This window comes from Microtus oregoni, unplaced genomic scaffold (genome assembly GCF_018167655.1).
Source record: "Microtus oregoni isolate MIOR12 unplaced genomic scaffold, Mior012 000001F_ref0000356, whole genome shotgun sequence".
In the NCBI taxonomy this organism is placed as follows: Eukaryota; Metazoa; Chordata; class Mammalia; order Rodentia; family Cricetidae; genus Microtus; species Microtus oregoni.
Genome location: NW_024543060.1, coordinates 85,116,026 through 85,142,196, shown reverse-complemented (window position 1 = coordinate 85,142,196; position 26,171 = coordinate 85,116,026). Strand labels below are relative to the sequence as shown.

At 43.4% G+C, this 26,171-nt stretch overlaps 1 protein-coding gene across 2 annotated transcripts in view; it reads left to right on the top strand.

The window, feature by feature from the left end:
- Fgd6 (FYVE, RhoGEF and PH domain containing 6) overlaps positions 1-26,171 on the top strand; it is a 116,011-nt gene that overhangs the window by 59,357 nt on the left and 30,483 nt on the right. For both annotated transcript variants that reach the window (XM_041671422.1, XM_041671415.1), the window contains 3 exons: positions 3,613-3,764; positions 6,496-6,652; positions 9,412-9,499. In XM_041671422.1, the coding sequence (XP_041527356.1) occupies positions 3,613-3,764; positions 6,496-6,652; positions 9,412-9,499 (397 nt within the window). The remainder of the gene's footprint in view (positions 1-3,612; positions 3,765-6,495; positions 6,653-9,411; positions 9,500-26,171) is intronic.

Here is a 26,171-nt window from a genome sequence, read left to right as displayed (position 1 = left end):
TACCTGCTGAGCTTTCAACATGTTTACAGTCGGGGGTGTGATTCATGAGTGTGTTCAATAGCGTTCCTTGATAGTAGACAAGCTAATGGCTTCCAGAAGTCTTAAGTAGCTGCATTTTCTCCTAGCAAATGCCAGGGCTGGTGGAGGCGAGCTCTCAGGGATGGAATCTGGCTGCTATCAGCTGGTTTCTGGAATGCTTGTGTGATTTTCTAGTAGTGTTGGCAAGCGAAATTCTTGTTTTATAGTCTACTAGTTAGTTATACAAGTTGGTTCTTTAGTTGCTAGAGTAGACAAGGCGTTCCTTTAGATTAATGTAGCTACTGGGACAATAAAAACAATCCCACTTTCTGCCTCCAAAAAAAAAAAGTTTTTAGAATTTGTTAAGAGAGTGAGGTGGCTGGGCGTGCAGCTCTCTAGAGTTCTTGCCTAGCATTCAGGAAGCCTGGGTTCAGAATGGTGGCTCAGGCCTGTTATTCCAACACTCAGGAGGCAGAGGCAGGGGGATCAGAAGTTGAGAGCAATCCTTGGCTTCATAGCAACTTTGAGGCCTTTCTTGTCGTGTCTGTAATCCCAGTCATCCAGAGGCTGAGGCAGGAGGATTGTGAATTCCTGAGGCCAGCCTGGTCTCAGAAAGACTGTCTCAAAACAAAGCATTGAAAAGAGCTGGGAGTGCAGCTCGTTGGTAGAACTGTGCCTGCATTCAGAAGACTGAATTTCCAGCTCTGCAAAGAAACTTAGCTGTACTTTGGGTAGGAAACCTTTCTGTTCTTTTAGGACATGTGTGAGGATTTTTGAGGTTGGGGCTTGTTTTTGTTTCCCCTGCCCACACCGAGAAGAAATACTCTTGATCAACTTGTATTTTAGGGACTAGTGTTGAAGGAGTCAACAGAGGAAATACTGTCCCTTCCAACTTGATTTGCCTTAGTAAATCCATGAAGGGGAAACCAGTTGCGGGCAAAGAGAAAGCCTAGTGAGCCTCTTCAAGTTCTGCTTTAGGATTTGGAACCAGGCTGTTGGGAGGAGGAACCTTTGTTTTGGACTCCTGCACAGCTGGGAGATTCCGCTATTGTTTAGCTTGGCTCTCTAGGCTCACCCTCAGAGGACAATGAGGTCTCAGCCAAGGCTTATCTCCTCCCCCACCCTTTCCTCCTCCTCTGCTGTGATAGGGTGTGGTGGTGCCCTATATTAAAACAGAGCACTGGCAGGCTTAAAACAGAAGATGAAGAATGTGCCATGCTAGTGTGTAAATGGTGAGCTCACTGCGAGCCTGGCTTGAGGGGGAGGAGCACCAAGACCCAGAGTGGAGAGCATCATGTTGGCTCGCACCAAGTGAATCGCACAAAGTGTCTGTGCACCATCCAATTAGACTTTATTACTGCTACTCTACTAATACTAATTATGTCACAACCGCACCTGTTTAGCAAATGAAGAAGCCAAGGCTAGCCCAAGGAAACACAATAAGCCAAAAGGGAAGGCTTAGACGTAGAATCTTGATTAGATAGTGCCTTCCTTCCTCTACAGGTCTCAGCTAGAGGCTCCAGGCTGGGAAACTGCTACTGACAGGGATGAGGGACAATTCGGGACGTAATTAGTTAAGACCTCTTGGGAACTTAAAAAAAAATTAATAAAGTATCTTTTGAGAATTTCATACTTAAGTATTGTCTTTATGTAAGTTTTGCTCTCCCCCTTCAACTCCTTCTTTGTCCATACTCCCAAATTCATGGCCTCTTTTTAATCACACATACACACACACAAGCACACACACACACACACACACACACCCTCACTGAGTCTACTTAGTATTGCTCATATATATACATGTATTGAGGAGTGACCACTTTGGATTGAATAACCTATTCAATCCAAATTTAGTCCTAGTTATTCCTAGAAAACGGATTCTCCCCCTCTCAGCAGCCATTGATTGGTTGTAGTTCTTCATCTAGGTGTGGGGCCTTGGGCGACTTCCCCATCCATGCTGGCCTATCAGCTTGTATCATTGTATAATTCTTGTGGAGGCAGCATTTTGTGATTTCATGAATGGAATGTCCGCAGATACTACCTGGAAACAGGTCTCTCAGGCTTCTGGCACCTGCAGTTTTTTGTCCCCACTCTTCCCCAATGTATAAGGGTTGTGCTGTAGATGAACCGTTTGGGGCTAGACACCCCCAAATCACTTATTTGCTACATTTTGAAAATTATTTTCAATTTTCAATATTTTAAAATTACATATTACAGATCTCTGTAATAGTCCCTATGTATTACAAAACAGAACTTCTTTGGTGAAGGGTAAGCGCTACTCATACCAGTGGGTATAAAGATCAATATTTAGAGTACAGTTAAAAATTATATTGGTTTATGTATTAGTCAGTGTTCTCTAGAGTAATAACTTATACAATGAAGTTTTCTTTATCTATCTATAGCTATCTATCTGTATATATATAAAGGCAAACATTTCTAAAAACTTTATATTTATTTAGAATAATTTATAATCTGCAGTCTAGCTAATCCATCAATGACTGGCTATGAACGGAAAGTCCAACCATCCAGAAATTGCTCAGTCCACGAGGCTGGATGTCTCAGCTGGTCTTCAGTAGAGGCTGAAACCCTGAAGAAGTTGGCTCTAATGCCAGTGAAGGAATGGACTTGGTAGCAAGGGGAGGGCAAGCAGGCAAAAAGCGAAACGAAAACCTTCTTCTTCCATGTCTTTATTGGCTCCCAGGAGGCGTGGCCCAGATTAAAGGTGTATCTTTCCTCCTCGAGATGGAGATTAGAAGTGGACTTCATTCTTCAAATTAAGCAAAAGTTGCTTACTCTAGTGTGATCTCCATCTCTGGATTTTAGTTAATTCCAGATGTTGACAACCAAACATAGATAGCACAGTTGAGAAAAATGGCAACAGTAGGTTCTTCTCTAGGGTCTCTGGCCTCTCCAGCCACAGATCGTTGGCTCTGTTTACACACTTCTAAGTGTGAATTTCCTCACATTGGACAGGTCTTAAATCCAACTGGACTGTGTTGGTTACCGCCTAGATAAAGGTGCCACTGTTGGGCCATTGGGGATGTCTTGTCTAGCCTGGCATTGTTGGAGTTTGTGGGCTTTACATCTGGATGAGACTATTGGTTGTTTTTCTCCCATGGCAGTTTGCATATCACTTTTAGATAGTACGAGAGCTAGTCTTCAGGGAGGAGGCTTCCAGGTCAATTCTAGCTTGTTTCCTCCAAGGTCTGTGTCCAAAATATGTGGTGTCTTCAGCAGTAGGGTCTTAGCTTCGAATTCCGGGAGGCAGCCTAGGGTAATAGCAGCAGCCTGTCTTGTTTCGGGAGTCTCTTAGATTTCCCTGACAACAACTCAGAGGTTTCTAATGCCTAGCCCTGTGGTTTTGCTAGTTTATGCCTCATGAGGGAATAGTACCGCCCCATGTGACAAAGTAGAGGGATCGTATTTATATGATAGCATTGCAGTGGCTTTAATTTCCAGAGCTGCAAAACAGTTTTTAGACACTTCTTTATAGAGTTGCAAGAGATAGCTTTGTGATTTAGATCATCGTAGGGACAAGGCTTTCGATCTACTTCTGAGTTTGTACAGCGCTCTTCCTCCTCCTGACGATAACAGGATTTCCGGGATGCTGTGGCCCATGCATCCAGGCAACTTGGGAAGCCTGTGATTGAGGACCGGATCCTGAACCAGATCTTGTACTACCTGCCTCAGCTGTATGAACTCAACCGGGATCTCCTGAAGGAACTGGAGGAAAGAATGCTTAGCTGGTAAGACGATCCCCAGAAACCCTGCCAAGGAGAGATAGATAGATAGATAGATAGATAGATAGATAGATAGATAGATAGATAGATAGATAGAGGTGTCCCTTATGCAGAACTGCTGCAGTATGTTGAACTTTCTTTGCAGTTATCTGTATGATGAATATTTGGGGTCGCCACACCTCATTTAGCACGCTGGATTTCTATACATATCATTTTAAAAGTTCTTCAACAATGCTTGTTCAGATTCATGCTCAGCCAGCTTAGGTGTTGCTTTTTTTCTGTTTCTTTTTTTTCCTTTTTGTTTTGTTTTTCTGTTCATTTATTGAGATAGGGTTTCACTTCCTGAAAAATTCCAGGCTGTAGTTTTTTAAAGGTATAGCGAAAATAAGTTATTACCAAAATTATTCTGTATATATTTTATCTTTTGTTCCTTATAGAATTTTATATTAATGTTATCCTAGCTGGCTTTAAAGCCTAATGATAGGCATATTTTTATTAGTAATATAAGAGGTTTAAATATTTTTTGCTTGTACTAAAGTCTTCTTCAAGTTTTGGACCCGTAGATGATCCATGTTCAAATATTAAGCATTCCTGAGAACCAGCCTAAGCTAATGAAAGAGACAGCTCTTCACTCATAGAAAAAGTTAAATTTATTGCTAACAAAATAGTTCAAATCTTTGAATAAGGTATTTCTTTTCACTGGGTCTAATGGAGCAGGCTTGCAAGCCCACGTACTTGGGAAGCTGAGGCAAGACAACACGTTCACTGAGTTGCACGGGCAGTTTAATGAGTTTCTGTTTCAAAATAAAAAGTGAAAGGCGGGCTGGCAAGATGAGTCAGTGGGTAAAGGTGCTTGCCACCAGACCTGCTGACCTGAGTTTGACCCTTGGAGCCTGCGTGTGAAAGGAGGCAGCTGATTGCCACAGCTGTCCTCTGGATTCACACCTATGCCTCACTCCTCAACATCAATCAGTAAGTCAAGCCATAAAAATATTTAGATAAAAAGAGGTCTGGGGTTTTGCTTAATGGTTTGCTTACCATACAAGAAACCATAGGATTAGGGCAGTTAGAGCACCAAATACTTTCTATATAGAGCAAAGTGTACACGTTTGTCTCGGCAAGACCAATGTAAGGGCCACACTGTTAGAGAAATTGTAGCATTTTCAATTCTGGGATCAGCTAGAGAGGGGCCAGTCTTTATAAAACAGAAGTTTGAAACTCTAGGTTAGGACCTCAAGTGACACTGGGGTAATTAAACTGGTATGCCGTATCTCTCTGCCCGGGAAACTTGGGAGCAGAGACCTTGTTGGTGTGGAAAATCTTGGCCCCGTGCCCCTTACTATAGTGACACTTCTGCTTCGCTGTCACGCAGGACACACTTAGCCAGTACCGACTCTTCACCTTGATCTCCAGGCCATACATAGATCATGTTCTGCTCCCTAAGGCTGGTCCAAGGCCACTGCCTGCTGATCATGCAGTTTTGTTGGGGCAGAGCTATGAGAAACAAGGTACTTACATTGGGATCAAGGAATTCATGTCCTGGCCACCACCACCCCATGTGACAGTAGCAGTGTGCCTGTCTCCCTAGTTATCTGATGGTTTGAAATAAGTTACTGGACCCAATTTTTAACGTGTCTCTCTTGGTAGCTACCCTGGCTTGGGATCCACTCTGTAGTATAGGCTGATCTTGAACTCATAGCAATCCTACTGTCTCACCTTCCGAGTCCTAGAGTTACAGGCATGAGCTACCATGCCTAGCAAGGATTTCATTTTTCCAAGATTTGAATATCTACTGTGCTAGTTGGTAATCTACATGTGACAAGCATATCATAGTATACAAAATATACAAAGGTCTTGCTTTCAGGGGACAGACATTTTAGTGGGGAGAAGGACTAGGTAAATAGACAAGAGAAATCAGAAAAAAGCAACTTTTGATTTGCGGAGACTGGTAACATGCTGGGGACTCTGAAGGTTAGGTCTAAGAAGGCTGTCTAAGAAAGTGGAACATGGGCTAAGAATACAGTCAGAAATAGACAGCTTGCCTACCATTTATAAGGTGTTCAGATGTCAGTTGTCTACCCCCCCTACCCCAGTATGGAGCGTGTGAATTGACATGGGCACATGGGAATGGGGAAACTCCAAGAGCTCCTATTTCCAGGCATCAATGGATTTTGTATATTCAAAGAACATAGGAGCTTTGGAGAGCAGGAAAAGTGAAGCAAACATGGCCTGTGTCAAGCAGACAGGAAGGAGCAGTGGCCCTGTGTGCATGTAATAGAAGGTCTTTGGAGCTGGGTGTAGTGGCGCTCACCTGCAATCACAGCGGGAGAGAGGCTAAAGCAGGAGGGTCATGAGTTCAAGACCAGCCTGGGTAGTTTAGTGATCCCATCTACATGCATGCATACATACATACATAATACATACATACATACATATACGCACACAAAAATAAATAATGAAGAGAAGTCATTATTGGAAGTTGCATAATAAGATGTGCATTTTTAAGGCTTTTGCTGCGCTAAGGAATGGATTAGAGAAGACAAAAATGGAAAACGGGGACCAGTCAGAGACGGCAGAGTCTGGGCAAGATGTGTTCATGGCAGGGGCAATGGTGAAGAGCAGCATCTTAGGATGTGTTTTCAAGAAGAGAAAAGAATAAAAGGACGAGCTGATGATGTCGCTGTGCCTTGGACACATTAGTGACTGCTCTTATGTTTTGTGTGTCCTCTATCCATAGGAATGAACAACCAAGAATTGCTGATATCTTTGTGAAGAAGGGGCCATATTTAAAAATGTATTCCACATACATCAAAGAATTTGATAAGAACATAGCTTTGCTGGATGAGCAGTGCAAGAAAAACCCAGGCTTTGCTGCGGTTGTTAGAGAATTCGAGGTATTTGCTACCATACAATTTTGAAATTTTTTTTCTTATATTTTCTATACCTTAATCATTTATAGTCATTGAAAAAAAACTTTTGAATAAAGATGTGTTAAAATATAATCTCTTCTAAATCATAGAAGGAATTAGTCGACAAACAAACCAGCGAAAACTCAAACAGTCCAAGATTCGATTCTGAAGATCTCTTACTGCACACTGTACTGTTTTGATTGGGTAAATAGTGTTTTGGTGAGAGTTAGTTAACCGGTTAATTAGTTTGAAACAAGGTTTTACTCTATAGCCAGGCTGACCTCAAAGTCCTGTCTTTCAAATCTCAACAATTGGTAGCAACTTCACTTAGGAGGCTGAGGCAGGAAGATGAGGCATTCAAGGTCATCCTCAGCTGCCTAGTGACTTCCAGGCCAGCATTTCTGGCCTCAAAGTTCCCTGTCTCAAAGACAAAACAAGGTCTAACAAGATCACACAGAAGGTATTGCTGGCAAGCCTGACCCACCTGAGTGCAATCCCTGAAACCCCACATGTGGGATGAGAGACCTGACTCTGATCCCAACATGCGTGCTATGACATGTGTGTACCCAACACCTACACACATGTGCACACATGTGCAGGCCCACATACACACAAGTAATAAATAGACAAATGAATAAACAAATTAATCTTATTTTTTTAAGCCTGTGGTGAAATGTATACCCCACAGACTTAGAATCATAGCCATTTTAAGTATCTAAACTCTATAGTATGAAGTATGTGGACAATATTGAGTAACCGTCCCTCTAAAACATATTTAGTCTTGCAAAATTGAGGTTCCATGGCCATTAATCATTAACTTGTCCTTCCCTCCCACCCTGGCCACCCCTATTCTGCCTTCTCTCTTGATGAATTTGAGTACTAAGGGAACAACGTTCCTTATTTTCTACCCAACATTTTCTTCCGTTTGTCTGACAACTTCATATACAGTAATGGAAAGGAACATAATTTTTGTTAGATAAGCAAATAAACAGTTTTAGCATCAAAGTCAAAAACCTTGTCTTTGTTTTATATGTCAGCTAAAGCCTTGTGTTTCGACTGAACGTTTGGAGGTGCAAACCTGATTTGATTGGGATAAAATGATATTGTACATTGTTACCCAGACTTGCCTCAGATTTGTTATTCAGTCAGGCCTGGCTGTCCTCGGACCCTCATCCACCTGCCTCCACCTCCTGAGCCGTGGTATTATCCACATTTTTACAACTAGTTTAACTCTATCCGTTTGGATTACTAGGTTTTAGTATTTGTTTCTTTGTTTTGAAACTAAAATGATCAGTAAATTCTAGCCACACAAAATAAGAAAAGTTCCAAAATATTATAGTGTTGCTGATTTCTATTTTTTCTTAGTTTGTACATCAGACTAGTAATTGACTTTGAAGTTAATTTATAATCTTTCCTCCTTTCCTCTCCTCTCTTCTACTGTTGTGGAAAAAAGAGACATTACCAGGTATCGTGGCATAGCCTGTAACCCTAACACCCAGAGAGTAGAGACAAGAGCAGAGAGAGTTCAGGGGCAGCTGAGCTGCATAGAGCTGTCTCAGAAAGCAGCGCAAGGGGATACACACATGTTCATTTTAGTTCTACCACACAGTAAACTCTGGGGTGGATGAAGCTCAGGAATAGACTGAGAAAGCTATTTTACATATTAAGGAAAAAAGTTTTAAGGATAATTTTATCATGATTAATAAAAACCCAGCGACAGATATTGGGGTTCAACCTGAATATCATAAAAGCAAAGCAGCCAGCCACTGACTCTTACCTTGACCTCAGTCCGAAATGGCGATCCTGCCTCCAAGAATCTCAGAATGAGACTGTCTGAGAGCCATCTTCTCCTGTCTTATATTCCCTCTAGTTCTGGGTTTAAAGGCATACACCACCGCCAACCAGTTTCTATGGCAAACTAGTGTGGCTACTGGGCTTAAAGGTATGTGTCACTGCTGCCTGGTCTGTAAGGCTGGCCAGTGGGACTGTTCTGCTCTTTGATCTTTATTAAACTTTATTAAAATACAAATGAAATATCATTACACTCAATCACATGACTTTATGGCCAAGTTAATGGCTCATGATTTGCCTCCAGAACAGCACACATGCTTGGCATTTGCAAAGTCTTCACACACACACACACACACACACACACACACACACACACACCTCTCAAAAAGAAAACATTATGCAGGCAACCAGGTGTATACATTCTGACTTGGCTGTCTTGTAGGACTACTCACCCAAACAGATTTTTACATTCATTATTCTACGAGAGAGGGGTACTTAGCAAGTCTGCTCGTAGTTTTGATTTCTGCAGCCCTCCCCACTATGCTGTTGTTACTGTGAGTGAGTATGTTGACCACGGGGCTCTGGTTATTTTTTTGAATCTAAGCCCCAGTAGTTTTAGATCTGCTTCCTTATTGGGGGCCATGCATTCCCTTCTCTGTTCCTGGGGATTTGTAGTTAGGGCTGTACCAGCACATGTCCCCTGAGTGGAAGTTGGGACATCCCCAGGAGGACACCACGTTCTGAGAACTGTGAATCAGTGCTCTCCGGAGCGCTGGCTTCCAAGAGCGGCTGGAGAGGTGGATTTGATAGCTGCAGTCACTCTCCTTTGTGACAGCCACTGTCACAGCTGCCGTGTCTTACAGAAGGCAGCATCTCTGAGTTCTCCTCCCCAGTGGCTGGCTGCTTTTGAAAAAACAATGGATTTACTTTCAATGCTTTCTTCCCCCCTTCAGATGAGCCCGCGATGTGCCAACCTGGCCCTGAAGCACTACCTGCTGAAGCCAGTTCAGAGGATCCCTCAGTACAGGCTGCTGCTGACAGGTGGGCTCCCAAACCTTACCAGCCAGCTGACCCTGACTGCCCTTATTGAGTATGCCTTTCCTAAGCATGCCGCTTCCCACTCTCCACTATCCACTGCCTGATAGATGAGTTAAGTCACTGGGATTGAGCTGCTTTCAGTTCTGTGAGCATCATGTGCACAGTGTCTCCTCTGCGCATTCATGCAGGGTGTGCCATCATGTGCACAGTGTCACCTCTGGCATTCATGCAGGGTGTGCCATCATGTGTACACTCTCACCTCTGGCATTCATGCAGGGTGTGCCATCATGTGCACAGTGTCACCTCTGGCATTCATGCAGGGTGTGCCATCATGTGCACAGTGTCACCTCTGGCATTCATGCAGGGTGTGCCATCATGTGCACAGTGTCACCTCTGGCATTCATGCAGGGTGTGCCATCATGTGCACAATGTCACCTCTGGCATTCATGCAGGGTGTGCCATCATGTGCACAGTGTCACCTCTGGCATTCGTGCAGGGTGTGCCATCATGTGCACAGTGTCACCTCTGGCATTCATGCAGGGTGTGCCATCATGTGCACAGTGTCACCTCTGGCTTTCATGCAGGGTGTGCCATCATGTGCACAGTGTCACCTCTGGCATTCATGCAGGGTGTGCCATCATGTGCACAGTGTCACCTCTGGCATTCGTGCAGGGTGTGCCATCATGTGTACACTCTCACCTCTGGCATTCATGCAGGGTGTGCCATCATGTGCACAGTGTCACCTCTGGCATTCATGCAGGGTGTGCCATCATGTGTACACTTTCACCTCTGGCATTCGTGCAGGGTGTGCCATCATGTGCACAGTGTCACCTCTGGCATTCATGCAGGGTGTGCCATCATGTGTACACTTTCACCTCTGGCATTCGTGCAGGGTGTGCCATCATGTGTACACTCTCACCTCTGGCATTCATGCAGGGTGTGCCCTTTGCTCTGACACTCTTTCACCGTAAGGGTCTACATCCTTGTGTCATTTTACCTGAATAGCATTGTTAAGCCCAAGGAGGTGTTTTCTTCGCTACTTGGGGTCTACAGTCACTCCCGTACGTTTGCATAGCACTGTCCTGGGGACACTAATTACTTTCCTCTGTGGTTATGAGGATTGGTTAATGAGCTAAATTGCACGCACGATCCTTAGAATAATTCTTTGGGCATAGTAAATTATAATAATATTAGCTCTTCTTAGTAGTAACAGTAACCTTACTATGATTATTTAGGTATTCTGACCATCATTTGCAAGTTCTTAGACTTCTCTGACTAGTGTAGAAGAGAATATAAGGTAGAATTTGGATGAAGGAACGTGTACTCGGGTACTTTTGTTCCCTGACTCTTTAAAACTTACCATAGTAACACAGTAGCAAGATTTTTTTTTCATAGACAAAATAACAGGCTTATACAGATTAAGTGGTTTGATACCATAATAAAAGCTAATACACATCATGCCAGTGCCAAGCATACTATCTGATACATACATTAAGTCTACTGAGATTTGCTGAAGTGTATTGAGGAAAGGGAGAGAATTACTTATATTATTGCCATTACATTTTGTATTAAAGTGAATAAGAACGTTAAAATGTCACCACAACTCAACAGTAGATATGTGTGGTCTGGTGTAAATAGAATTTGAGGTTCTTGGCTATGACTGTTGTCTTTGAGGACACAATGTGAGTGCATCTCCTTCATCTTGTTCTCTTCAACCAAGATCGACAGAGGAGCATGTGAGCCTGGAAACCTGCATTCGCTCCCTTCCCTTGACGCGGGAGCTTCGGGCGTCCCCACTTGGTAGAGAGGAAAGCAGATGGGAGGGCCTTCCCTTGCAGACCTGTGACCTGCCAGCCAAGGTGTGCTGCGGGCTGGATTCGGGTTAGATTTCTCTCTGGAATGACATAAAACGAAGTAAATAATGAACGGATATCCTGCCCATCTGCCCTGCTTTCCTCTGCTCTTGCTGAGATTATTAATTCACAGGACGAGAGGAAGTACCGATACACAGTGTTTTTTCTAGATAGAAGTAAAGCTCTGTCATGAACCAGCTATTGGAAAGCACTGGCTATTTCCACAGCTGTAGAGTGAGTACTGTTCTCATTGGCCAAAGACAGCGGTGGCTCGGATTTGAGAAAGAAGGATCGGGCTCCTGATAAATGAACTGTAAAAGATACCTTTTCTTCCTGTAGTATGGCTGGCCTACAGAGTAAAAATCTGCCTGTTTAATTTAGATTGCATGCTAAGTTGTTTTTGGTGGAGAAATGAGAAAAGCAAGTTTTTAAAACTGTGAATGTGTGTCTTTTCTCTTTTTAAGACAGTTTTTTTTTTCATTGTGGAGACAGCAAAGCTTGCCGCAAACAACTTCTAGTCCTGCCTCGGCCTCTTGAATTCTGGAGTTATAGGCATGTATCACCATGCCTGGCTTTTATGTTTACATTTCCTGTTATTACATTTACTTATTTGTTTGTTGTGTGTGCACATGTGCACATGCATGCCATAACACATGTGAAGGTCAGAGGGCAGCTTGCGAGAGTCTGTTTGCTCCCTACCTTGTGGGTCGTGTGGGTTGAACCAGGTCGTCAGGCTGGGCAGCAAGTGCTTTTATTAACTGAGCTCTCTCACTAGCCCATGCCTGGCTTTTAAAAAACTTTTTCTAAAAATGTTTCTTTTATTTTTGAGATTATAATCACATCGTTTTCCCCTTTCCTTTCCTCCCTCCAGACTCTCCAATAGACCCCCTCCTTGCTCTCTTCCAAATTCATAACCTTATCTTTCATTAGTTAAAATCTGGTTTTTCGTTTTGTTTTGTTTTGTGTTTTTGAGAAAACAGATTTGTGGCTGGGGATGCAGCTAAGTTGGTAGAGTGCTTGCCTAGTGTTCCTGGAAACCTGGATAAAGGGGCATGGTGGCATGTGTCTGCTATCAAAACAAACAGATTTTTTTTTATTATTTTATAATACCAACATCATGTGAGATTGGGCCTAATTTTAACGGTTTAGTTGTTGTCATTTCTTCTTTCCTTCCTTCCTTTCTTTTTTATGTGTATTTGGGCTCTTAAATTTTTTATTTTAATGTTGTTTGAGGCAGGCTCTTGCCATGTAGTCCTGTCTGGCTTGGTACTTGCTACATAGCCCAGATTGGCTTTAAACTCACTGTAATCCTCTTGCTTCAGACTAATGAGTGCTGGAATTAAAAACACGTTCCACCACACTAGTCTCTCGCAATTATTCTCATTTTAGTAATTTTTTTTAAGGTATACACAGGCTGTATAAAAGCCTAGGCTGGCCTAGTACTCACAAAGCCCGCTGCCTGGAACTAGGGGTAGTTAGTTGTGGAGCACATACGGGAGCTGGGAACTGAGCCTGGGTCCTCAATAAATCAGCACGTGCTCTTAACTGTCACGTCATCTCTCCAATCTGGATGTTAAGTCCGAAGTCTGCATCTGTTTGGATAATTAACTGGGGTCCCATGTTTGGAAAACAAGTTCAAATAACTTAATCTCCCAGTAACCTTGAAATCTCAGATGCACAGGTAACTGAGAGGAAGAGCCAGCCTGTATTAACTGAGAGGAAGAGTCTGCCTGTATTTGAGTCCGCTCCTGATGTTGGTTATCTTTTAAGTATTTGGCAGAACAGGGGAGGATTCCTGTCTGACTCAGGGCAAGCAGATTCGTTTTTGCCTCGGTGTCTTGGCAGGAGTCTGAGAAATGCATAGATGAAGGACCGATAAGACAGGTTAATTCTTTTTTAGAGAAAATTGAGTGGAAATCCCCAGAGGCAGTGATCTTTGCTGTTTAGTCATTCAGGATTTTTGTTTTGTTTTGGGGTTTTTTGCAGTGATTTTTTTACCCTCCCACGGGAGAACTTCTCTTCATTGTAGTAAAAAATTCCAACTAAATTCTCGGTGGAAGTCCTTGTAGAATTCCAGTGGTGGGGCTCATGGTCATGACTTGCATCCCCTGGCACCACTTAAATAAATACATACATTAATTAATTCTTGGCAGTAGTTTTTAAGATAAACTCAAATAAGATCTAGAGGATGCATATGACTGTATAGTGAAATGTTGAAAGAAACAGAGTGAGTGGTTTACTTAATGAACGCCGAAGGCTTTTAAATTTTACTTTTTATTTTTCTTGAGACAGGTTTTCTGTGTAACAGCCCTGGCTGTTCTAGAACTAGCTCTGATAGACCAGGCTGGCCTGGAACTCACAGATCTGTGCCTGCCTCTGCCTCCCAAGTGCTGGAATTAAAGGCGTGCACCACCACTTTCTGGCTCTAAATTTTACTTTTGTATTGACTATCAAGATTAATGCATTACAGTCAGGCCCTAGCCTAAGAATGTGGGGCGCTCAGATCCCCTGGAGTTGGGGAGAATGGGAATAAGGAAGCAAACACAGCGTAGTTCCATTATGTCTGGGTCTGTCATCAGTCTTGACCCGTGCCAAAGACTTAACCACTGAAAGGGTTGGGAAATGAGTTGTTCCTTTTTATGAAGTTCAGAACCCTGCTGCGGAGCCCCGTGAATGTGTGCTGGCTGGATAGACCACTATATGATGTTGAAAGTCGAGAGCAAGCTTCCATAGACCTGGGCACTTGCAGAAGGACTAAACTTTCCGGTCCTTCTCCCTGGTAGGATCTCCAGGTTTTCCTGTCCCTCTGGTTCCTGCTGCTGCTGGGATCCAGGTCAGAGCTTTCCCACCCATTCCCTGTCGCAGAAATGTCTTCTTGCTGTCCCCGTCAGTTATCACACCCCGTAACCCAGGAAACCATTGCTTCGTTTCTCTGCCAAAGGCGTACTCTGATTCTGCTCCTTCGATTCTTATGATTTATTTATTTGTTATTTAATTTATCTACTTACTTCTTTTTGTGCTAGGGATTGGTCCAAGAGCGTTTTACAAGTGTTCATCCCTTGGACTGTATCCCCGGCCCTCATGGTGCTTGCTAGAAAAGTTGGGAGAGCAGTTATCCATAGCGTAGAGACCAATCCTCCCCCCGCCCCCCCAACCCTGTTGTGGTCTGGTTTTCCCTGTCTGCTGAAGCATTTTCTCTCAGGCTCAGTTTCCTCATACATTGAGCAGTCCCTCAGCAAATGGACACCTACAGGTAGCACAGTAATGGCCCTCCCCTCACAGGCTATCCCGTCCTCTTTGAGGCCATGTCCCTTCCCTCAGGCTCTCACTGAGCTCTTCCTCTCTCCCTACAGTGTATATGGATCTTGCCACTTCTTGTTTTTGTAAGCGTTACCTTTTTGCTTTGAAGGGCTCTTTTGTGCATATAAAAATATGTAACTAATATAAAAAGGCAAATCCTTTTTCATCTTCTGTTATTTAGAAATGACTCAGAGACCTTTTCTGATTTTTTTAAAAATCTCTACCTATATTATATATTATATTAGAATTTTTTTCTCAATAAAAGTGTTTCTTTGTGGAACGTTATTAAATTGAGTCAGATAGGATCACTGAGGAGAAAACATATTGAAAGACATAATTGAAAACCTTCTGAGAATCTTTTCCACTTCCACAGTGATGGGCAAACAACAGTCCTTTGAACTTTGATTCAGTGTACTTCCTTTGATCTCGTTCAAAATATTTATGTTACATTAAGTTGTTTTAGCGATATATTTTATTACTCTTTCCTATAGCCCTTGCCTTTGGCTGAGATGGCATTAATTCCCTCTAGGTTTTGGAAATCCAAGATTTTCCATGTTGGTAGAAAATGGGATATTAAAAACATCTGTTGTGGTATTCTGAACCTGCAAGTGTGATAGCCAGGTTAATCTGCAGATTTAAAAAAGTAAGTTAATAGACTACACTTTATCCTTATTAAAACTCCTGTTAGCAAGTATTTTATTCTGAAACCAGAACATTAAAAGTCATTTTAATTGAGCGTACCTTTAATCACTGCGCTTGGGGCCGCAGGAGGCCTGCTTATCTGCATAGCAAGTCCCAGGCCAGCCAGGGTTACATAGTAAGATCCTGTCTCAGTACAAAAATTAAAAAAAAAAATTTAAAAAGGTCGTTTCCACAGCACCTCCAGGTCAGTACTTCAGTTTGAAAGGATGGCAGTGGTCATATATTAGATTTCAGATGAAGAGTTTACTTTCTCACAAGCCTTTGATGGAGGTGTCCTATCCACAGGGTGGGGAGGGAATGCCATTCAGAATTTGTGTTTATTAGCCCAGCTCCTGTTCTGTTGCAATTCTTTTTCTTTTGTTTGTTTGTGTGCTGTTTTTCAAGACCAAGTTCCTCTGTATAGCTTTGGAGCCTGTCCTGGAACTAGCTCTGTAGACCAGACTGGCCTCGAACTCACAGAGATCCGCCTGCCTCTGACTTCTGAGACTGGGATTAAAAACTGCGCCACTGGCTGTAATTAATCTTTAATTGTAGTTTTGAGGAAGCCATTTAAAGAGATTCTGTTAAATAAATTACATCTGTGAAATATTTAAATGCTCTGGAAAGACCTTGGGACCTAAGAACTGAGCACATTCTGTCTGTGTTCCTTTTGTTTGTTTGTTTTTGTGTTTTTGAAGACAGTCTTTTGTAGCCCAACTTTTCCTTTTGTTTGCTTGTTTTGTGTTTTTTGAAGACAGTCTTTTGGCGTCAACTTCCTGTGGATCCAAGGATGGCCTTGAACTACTGTTCCTTCTGCCTTCTCCATCCTAGTGCTAGGATTACAGACGTGCATCCCCATGCCTGGTTCCTGCAGTACTGGGGAGCAGACTCGGAGCTTTGTGCTTGCGAGGCATGTACTCCGGTGCCTGAACTACATACTCGGATCTATTCTGGTTTTGTTGTTGTTTGGAGAGAAGGTGTCATGTAGCCCAGATGACCTCCAACACCCCATCTTATGCTTCCTCCTCCCAAATGCTGGGATTACAGACTGGCTGTCTCCCCTAGCCAATGTGCTTCTTTAATTCTCAATTAAATTAGATCTGATGGAAGATGTCATGATTACCATGGCTCAGACATCGTGCTAATACGAGTACACATTATTTTCAGTTGTATGCCCCAACTATAATTTGCTATAAAAATATCTGTGGTTTCCATGGTGATAGAGTCACAGGGATTGTTAATCCTTCTGGGATTTTTCTACCAATGTCCGTGGTAGAAAGAAACTTTTGCTGGACGGTGGTGGGTACTCATCTTTAATCCTAGCACTAGGGAGGCAGAGGCAGGTGGATCTCTGTGAGTTCAAGGCCAGCCTGGTCTACAGAGTGAGTTCTAGGATGGCTAGGATTATTACACAGAGAAACCCTGTCTCGAAGAAGAAAAAAATAAAAGAAACTCTTATTTCATCTAAAGGTTAATGAAAATGGGGCTGGGTACGATAGCTCAGGCTTTTAATCCCAACACTTGGAAGCAGAAGTAGGTGGATCCTTGTGAGTTTGAGCCCAGCCTGTTCTACACTGTAAGTGACAGTCATAGGTACACAGTGAGACCCTGTTTTATAGAAATAAAACAATAAATGGAGTCTGTCTGTTTATGTGCTTGTTTTTGTCCATCCAAGGTTGCAGATACCCTGAATTCTACCAGCGGAGATCGCTACAAAGCCATTCTTTCTTTAATCCTTAGTGCAAATTTGACCCAGATTCCCTGCAAGTAGCCGAATGCCTCTGTTTCTGGGGCTTGTTTAGTGAGCAGGATTTGTTGCTGGAGTTTCTCACAGTTTCTGTCGGAACTGTGAGCTCATAGGAGCTGTTCCAATGGGGAAAAGCCCTTGAAGTTTAGCTACACTTGACCTCTTTTTGGTGCTTAGATTGGCTTCATTCTTTACTTGGCTGTTGCATAGCAAAATGCACTCATCTCTCGATGCCTAAACTTGACAACTATGGACAGGAGTTTCCTTACACTGCAGAGTGGGTTAAATGTGCCAAGGCCCTTTCTGTGTACTTGAAATTGTCACTTGATCAACTGGCAGCCACTAAGAAAATGAGCCTCGGAAGACTGAGAGTAAGGGCTTGAGAGCCTTCCATAGGTTGTCTCCTCTTAAGTGAATTCTAGACACGCCTAGCCAGTGTAAAAGGGTCCTGAGGACAGTTCTAAGATGTGCCTCTAGATTTTGTCACGGCATGAACTTGGGGTCAGGTTTGCTTCATGAGTCCTTAGAAGCTGCCTTTTCAGGACCAAAGACATCAAAGTCTAGGGTAGACAGGCAAGGTTTTTTTTTTCCGTTACTCTGCCCTGCATTAAGGTACTCAAATGAGGTCCAAGTCCAGCCTGTATTTCAATAAGGGAACTCATCGCTCAAGAAAAGAGCCTTTTCTAATTCACAGAATGATGTTTCTTGCATTCTAAACCATGAGTCTGGAAGGATTAAAATAAGTGCCCACAGATTTCAGAGTAGCACAGAATTTTATTCAAAAGCGAACAGGACCAACCAGAACACTTGACAGCCGGCCACATGAGTGAGAAAGTACCCAAGGGACTTCTAATCATGAGCTGCCAAGGAAGTGGGTACTGATTTCTAAGGTGCATAGTTTAGTTGGCTTCCTAATTTAATCAACAGATTCCAGTTAAATCACCATTTTTCTACTGTGCATGGCCCTTCCCATGATGTATCTGATCCGATCATATGCAGCACACTCAGTTATGGTATAAAGGGGACTCTTCCTACAAGCTAGCTCGGCAGCCACAGGTTTCCTTAGTTCGCAGTTGCAACATAGTCAGGCTGAATATGTCTCTGCCCATATACCCAGTAGCCAGAATACGTTTGAGAGGGAACCACCAGTGTGCCAGCTGTTAGTTAGGAGACTTGTTCTGTTCTTCAGCTTGGAGTGGGCTGGATACGGCTTCCTGTAGATCTCTTATCTAAATTGCTAGGTGCATTGTTAGAGAAGTCTGTGTGCCTTCTTGTAATACCAGCACTGGGAGGTGGCAGCAGGAAGAGCAATAGCTCAAGGCCAACCGAGTCTGAGGCCAGCCAGCCTTTTGAGATTGTTTTTCAAAAATCCTAATTTTAAAATATTTTCCCTAGCAACCCCCGAGAAAGTTGTTTGAAATACGGCAAAAGGCAAATTATCAAGATAATGATCCGTGTTATAATTAAAATGATCATGCCGTTTCTCCAGTTCCGTGAGCTGGAAGGAGTGAGATAAGATGCTGTTTATGGCACCTGCTGTACCTGGACAGCAGATTTAAGACTTCCATCAGGCAATAAAATAGAGGAGGAAATCTTCTGTATTGCTAAGACACACGAAGCATTTATAAAGCCAGAAGGAATAATTCAAAATTGTACTCATGCTGGTAGTGGTAGCACACACCTCCAATCCCAGTACTCAGAGAACTGAGGCAGGAGGATTAAAAGCTTGAGGCCAGCCTATGCTACTTAGAAAGGCATAGTCTTTTTGAAAAACCAAAAATCAAGCTGGGTGGCTGTGGGTGGTTTGAAAGAAAAGGGCTCCCATAGGGCGTGGCATTATTGGAGGAAGTGTGTCACTGTGCGGGTGGACTTTGAGGTCTCCTGTGCTCGAACTAGGCCCAGTGATGTGGTTCATTTCATGCAGGACTCTTTGCTCCATCTCCAGCACCATGTCTTGCCTGCACGGTGACATGTCCTGCCATGATAGCAATGGACTGAACCTCTGAAACTGTAAGCCACCCAATTAAATGTTTTCTTTATAGGAGTCGCCGTGGTCTTGGTGTCTCTCCACAGCAATAGAAACAACAGTGCTGTAATCACGGTCCTTAAGAGATAGAGGCAATATCGGGACTTCAAGGTCAACACTGGCTGTATGAAAACCTGTTCCAAAAAAATGCATACACTATTTTAGAGAGATGTTCATGGTTTAAATTTTCTTCGTTATTGTTTAGCTTACCAAATGTCTCATAGGGCTTTTTATAATTAATGAAGGTTTCACAATATTTAAAGGTCTGGCTTTTTCTTTGTGTTTTTCGGTCTAATTTAATTGCTCCCAGCCCCAGACAGGGTCTTGCTAATTTTCATCAGTCTTGTAATCCTCCTGCCTTAGTCTTCTGAGTAGCTGGGATTACTAGCATATACACACCATATCTAGCCAGCCTAATTCTTTTCCATATCTAAAAGTGCTGAAAGGGACTGGTGGCCTTCAGTGGCAGAATGCTTACTTAACATATGTGAGGCCTGGATCTGATCTCTAACACCATAAAAATGAACGAATCAAATAAAAACAACAGTGCATTGAAAAAAAATTGCAAGAGTGTTCTCTAGCTAGACATTACTAGACCAGGGGAATAACAATTTCTTTAAAAGAAAAATCAAAAAACACAACTTTTTTTTTTTTAGAAAATATATGCTGATTACAGTCTCCCCTCTCTGATTTTCTTCCAGATCCCCTCCATTCATCCAACTCTGTGCCTTCTTTCTTTGTTTAGAAAATGAACAGACAAGTAAAAACAAACTAGAATAAAACAAAACAAAAAGCTTGAAATACACACGTAGATACACTCAAAAGAAATCATAAAAACTCAAAATTGGAAACCATGATATATAAGCAAAGACCTGTAAGGTTAAACAGAAGCGTTAGGGAACAACAACAACAACAACAAAGTTTCTAGAAATGCCATTGAGTTTGTTTTGTGTTGGCCACCTACTGCTGGGTATGGGGCCTGCCCTTAAATGTTGTGTTTTTCCCTTGGTGAGTGGTTATCAGTTGGAGATAGCTTCTGGGTTAGGGATGGGGGTGTGTCTCTACTTCCCCTCTCACCCCTGGGACCCCCATCAGGGCCAGACCTGTGCAGGCCCTGTGCTTGCTGCTGCAGTCTCTGAGTTCATAAGTGTGTCGGTCCTCTTGTATCTAGAAAGCCCTGTTTCCTTGGTGCCCTCCGTCCCCTCTGACTCTTACACTACAGTCTTCCTCTTCAGCAGAGATCCCTGAGCCCCGAGGGGAGGGATTTGATGAAGACACCTCAATTAGCTTTTTGTCTGACTCTCTCTGTCCCTCCCTCCTTCCATCTCCCTCTCCCTCTCCCTCTCCCTCTCCCTCTCCCCCTCCCCATCCCTCTCCCCCTCTTCTCTCTCCCCCTCTCTCTCTCTCTCTCTCTCTCTCTCTCTCTCTCTCTCTCTCTCTCTCTGAAACAGGACTTCTTTTTGTAGCCCCGGCTGTCCTGGAACTAACTCTGTAGACCAGGGTGCCTCAAACTTAGAGATTCTCTTGCTTCTACCTCCTAAGTGTTGGAATTAAAGGCCTGGTGCCGCTATCACCTGGCTTGAAGACACCCTATTTAGGATTGAATATTCAGAAGATCTCTGCCACCCTCTCCCCCTCTCTGCACATTGTCCAGTTGTGAGTCTCTTGTTAGCTTTCATCTTCTTCAGGAGGAAGTCAATCTGTGGCTGGCTGAACCAGACACTAGTCTATCCATACACGCAGAATGTCATTAGGAGTCACTTTGTTGCTGTGTTCATTTTGCACTACTTGGTTTTCTAGGGGAGTAAGAATTTGAACCTCTGATTCCTTAGAAGGAGCTCTATAAGTCTCTCCTGAAGCTGCCTTGAAGAAATCAACCTTGTAACTTGACACGTAGACCTTTGTTTTGATATTTCAAATGATACGATTTTTGGAGAGTCAGGGTAATTTTAAGTTGCTTGTTTCAGACTTTGAGACTTTATAAAATAGGCTTATCGCATAAGTAGATAGCCGTTATTGGCATCCCCTAGTTCTGCATGTCTTGTTAAACACACTATGAATTTATGGAGGAAAGAAGAAACCCAAACAAACACAGCAAGCAAGCCTTGTCCTCCAGTTTGGAACACTTTACTCTGGAACGATATTCCTTCAAAGTTTATTTCCTTGGCGCTGCCGCCAACCGCTCTCAGCACACAGTCTAGGCCATCTGAAGGCAGAAAGTTCTAGACTCTTACCACTGACTGAAATTTAGTGAAAGTTGACCTCTGAGTATGTCCTGTTTGTAGTTGACTGTTGGTTGTGATTTGGAGTGGGATTACTAGAAGCTGTGGGGTAGAAAATGTGGGCCTTCCAGAAGATCTTGTAGTGTTAAGTCCTTTCATCTTGGGCCTTCCTTGAGTAGAAAGGTAACGTGCATATCCTTAGATCTTGTACAACGTACATTTCAGTTAGGTTTGCTTACTATTACTAATGTTAAGGAGCAGGATGTTCAGAAGTTAATTAATCGACAGTGCCACCTGGTGGCCAAAGAGTACATTTAATGATGTTCTTATACCAGTAATTTAATTCTTATTTTCGGTCTGCCTCTCTCTCTCTCTCTCTCTCTCTCTCTCTCTCTCTCTCTCCCTCCCTCCCTCCCTCCCTCCCTCTCTCCCTCCCTCTTTCTGCCCTTCTCTGTCTCTGTCTCCAAGATCTCCGTCTCGTCTGTCTCCTGCCTCCACCTCCCGAGTGCTGAGATCACAGTTGTGCACCACCACTCCTGGTTTTTTCTTTCCTAATTTTGATTTTTAATAACAACAATAGTCTCATTGGGTTTTGAGACAGTGGGTTTTTTGTTGTTGTTTTGTTTTAAAAAAACAGTCTTTACTTAATGTGTTTAGACATGAGCAGGAAATTCATGATGTTGCAAGTCTAACCTGGCAGCAAAGCGATACTGCCCCCATGATTCCTGTGAACATTTCTGCAGGGCCAAGTCCTAAACAGGAGGTGGTAGCATAGCCATGAGTATACAGGCTGTCTGTCTGGTCTCCTTCCCGGTTTCACCCTGGCTTCAGCCAGTCACGGCAGCATGGTTTCGGTGTTGCCTGACTCACATTGATCAGTCATCGTCCTCATGCTGGTGCCAAGGTCCTGGTTGATTCATAACTGCTGAAGGAGATCAAGGACAGACGGATGGATGGATGGACGGATGGATGGATGGATGAGTTGCAAAGCTGAATTGTAGAGACCAGTATCACATCCTTAAAACTGGCAGAAGACTGACTTATCTGCATTCCTTTCCTGATTAATAACTTGTTGTAGCTGGGCTGAAGCCATGGCTCAATGGTTAAGAGCACTGGCTGCTCTTCCAGAGGACCCAGATTCAATTCCCTGCACCCACATGGTGGCTCACAACTGTCTGCAGCTCCAGATCCAGTGGTTCTGACATTCTCTCACAGACAGACATGCTGGCAAAACACCAGTGCACATAAAGTAAATACTTTAAAAGAATAGCTCATTATAACAGCCTCTTTAGTATATTTTCTGTGTAGCAACTGTACTGGGCCCCTGTTCTAAAGGCTCAGGCTGGCAGGCCAGCAGTCTAGTTTGAATAGCCCAAACGCAAACCAACCAACCAGCCAAACTAACAAACAAACAAATGCAACTTAGATGCTTATCGGGCTCTGGAAATGATTCTGAGGTCAGGATTTCCTAATATGCACGTCTTATAGGCAGCTTTCTTGGGATAAAGAAATGATTGCATTCGCAGACATGTACTTCTATATAAAGGAACAAAAACTGAAAGGAAAAGGAACTTGCCGTAAGTCTGACATTGAAGTAAATCTGCTTTCCTACCCAGACTCTTCAGCTAATTACAAGCTTAGGGAAAACCACTTGGCCGTTAGGAATAGCAATTACAAGGGGAAGTTTGGGCTGGAAAGATGACTCAGGGGCAAAGGTGTTTACTGCCATTCTTATGGCCTGAGTTCAATCCCCAAACTCTCACGATTGAAGGAAAGAATCGGCCCTTACAATTTGTCCTCTGACCTCCACATGGACATTGTTCCTGTGCCTCACAAAACACACATAGAATAAATAAATCAATGTTAAAAAAACAAAGAAGGGCAAGTTAGCTGCAACCCTAACACTTGATTTGTCTGTTTCCGAGACAGTGTCTCCCTGTACTGGAGGCTAGCCTTGAGCCCATCAGCTTCCCATGTGCTGGAATTACAGGCATGAACCACTATATAGGGCCTTAACACCAGCACTTTCAGCCATAGGATTTTAAGATACAGATTCATCCAATACAGCTTACATATGGAATGCATTCTGAGCATAGTCAATGTGAGAATAGCTTGTTTTGTTTTACTTAGGCAGAGCCTCCCTCGGTTGCCCAGGCTAGTCTGAAACTTACCATACAGTCTCCACTAGCCTTAGACTCCAGGCTATCCTTTGGCTTCAAGCTCCTAAGAGGTAAGAGTTACAGGTGTGAGCCTCTGCATCAGGTTTACTAAGCATTTTTTTTTTAATCTCTGAGAGGAGGCTCAGCATATTGTAGCAGCAATATAATGCAGTGATTTCATGATTTCTTCCATACACGTTTCATCAGATGCATGCCTTCCTATTAGTGACCTTCCTGGCGAGAAGGAAGCTTTGCCATGCCTCAGGGGAGCTTCCCGTGGTCATCCACAACACCTGTCAGGATATTTATAATGCACATATCCAGACTCCGTGGGCTCCTGGATCGTTGTCCCAGAGACCAGCACTTCCTGCAGCTTGAGTGTATCTATCATTATTACTTTTGGAAAACTAATGCTAACATCCACGTTTCCATAGTTGTTTGTGAACATGACTTGCGAATCTACAGGCTGACGTTTTATCTGTTTGTGCTGTTGCTAGGCAGAGATTGGATCTGATGCACTCAGTTTTCTAATGTGCTTTTCATCTTCCCTTTTTCTGCACTTCAAGCGGCATCCGTATTACCGACTTCAGCCTTTATTTAGAGAACTTGCTGCGTGGTTGTGGGTGATGGGATGTGAATTCTGCAAATGAGACACTGCCTAAAGTGATTAATTGCCATGTCGTGTCCTGTTTAAAGGGGAAAACATTGCTTTCAGATGGAAAGTTTTCTAGCAGGGAAGGCAGATCCGAGAAGAGCCTTGGAAACTATCAGTTGAAAACCAGGAATGTAGTTCAGTGATAGACCATGTGCTGAGCATGTCCAAGGCCCTGGGTTCCGTCCCCAGCACTACACACACACACAACACATGCACATGCACACACATGCACACACCACAGACTATGAACAATGTAAATCTGTTGTGGGAGGCCTCTCGTTTGTCTCCCCAACCACTCAGACTCCAACAAGGTTCTGACGTCTGTCTCCTCCAGATGGCGGCTACATGGCGTCTCACTGACTCTGCCTTCTTTCTCCCAGCATTCAGTTTAGTTCCCCCAGTTTAGTTTTCCCACCTAGCTCTATTCTGCTAAGCCACTGGCCAAAACAGCTTTATTCATTAACCAATAAAAGCAACGCATATACATAAGGACTTCCCACACCATGAGTCGGATTTTATTTGTAAAGATAGTAGGGGTTCACCAGGAGAACAGTTAGAGACAGAAAACAGGGAGCCAGGAACTACATGGGAAGTATTTGAATTGTGCCCAACCAAATTTTAGTTAAGGCCAAGGAGTCTGTTTTATGTAATAGCAAGAAAGGGAGAAAAGAAAAGTGAGTAATGGACCATGCAGCGGGGGGGGGGGGGGGGGTAAGTTCTAAAGAAAGAAATTGAGTGGATAACAAGGACATCCAGCTTTTCTCAACAGAGAAGTCAGTGTTGTCTGAAGTTCATGGCATATGTTGGTATTAGAGATTCATTAACTAGAACCCTTTCCCGGACCGTGAGACACAGTGCACCATGGTGTTTATTTATACACCATCTCCATCTAGACTAGGGTTTCTCAGCAACTTTGACATTTGGGTTATCTGTTGTGAGACTGAATCAATGATGTCCACCTGTATCCCTAACCAGCAGATGCCAGTAGCACCCTTCACCCTAGCTGAGACTGTGCAGACATTGACAGATGTGCTCTGGGGGCGGAGGTGTCTGCATTTGCAAAATGCTGGCTTAGCACACATGGGAGTTACTTTGGTGTCCTGAGTATTGGTAGATTCTTAGATTGAAAAGTCTGACACATCACTTTGAGGCAGGACCAAGGCCTTCCTCCCTATATCTAAGCTAAGTAAGATATCCCGCCAAAAAGAATGGGCTCCAAAAAGCCAGTTAAAGCACTAGGGATAAATCCTGGTCCCACTGCCAGTGGTCCCACATACTGCCCCAGCCACACAACTGCCTAGTTCAATCCTATGCACATTCTCCCACTGTCAATCACGAGTCTGTGAGCTCTCACTAGCTCGTTAGCTGTTTCTGTGGGTATCCCCATAATGGTCTTGACCCCTTTGCCCATATAATCCCTCTTCCCTCTCTTTGACTGGATTCTGGAACCTTGGCCCAGTGCTTAGCTGTGGTTCTCTGCATCTGCTTCCATCAGTTGCTGGGTGAAGATTCTATGATGACAAGGTAGTCACCAATCTGACTACAGGGCAAGGCTAGTTCAGGCACCCTCTGCACTATTGCTTAGGGTCTTATCTGGGGTTATCCTTATGGATTCCTGGAAATTTCCCTAGTGTTAGGTTTTTGGATAGCCCCATAATGGCTCCCTCAATCAAGATATCTCCTTTTTTGCTCTCCCTCTATGTCCTTCCCCCGTCTCAACCATCTAATTCCTTCATGTTCTCTTCTCTCTCCCCTTCTCCCTTTCCTTTCTACCCACCCTTCTCCCTCCCGCACACTCCCAGTTTTCTCGGGAGATTTATTTCCTCTTCCTAGGGGCATCCATGTATGTCTCTCTTAGGGTTCTCCTTGTTATCTAGCTTCTCTGGGGTTGTGTTCTCTAGGCTGATTAGCCTTTCTTTGCTTTATGTCTAATATCCACTTATGAGTGAATACATACCATGTTTGTCTTTCTGGGTCTGGGTTACCTCACTCGGTATGGTTTTCTAGTGCCATCAATTTGCATGCAGATTTC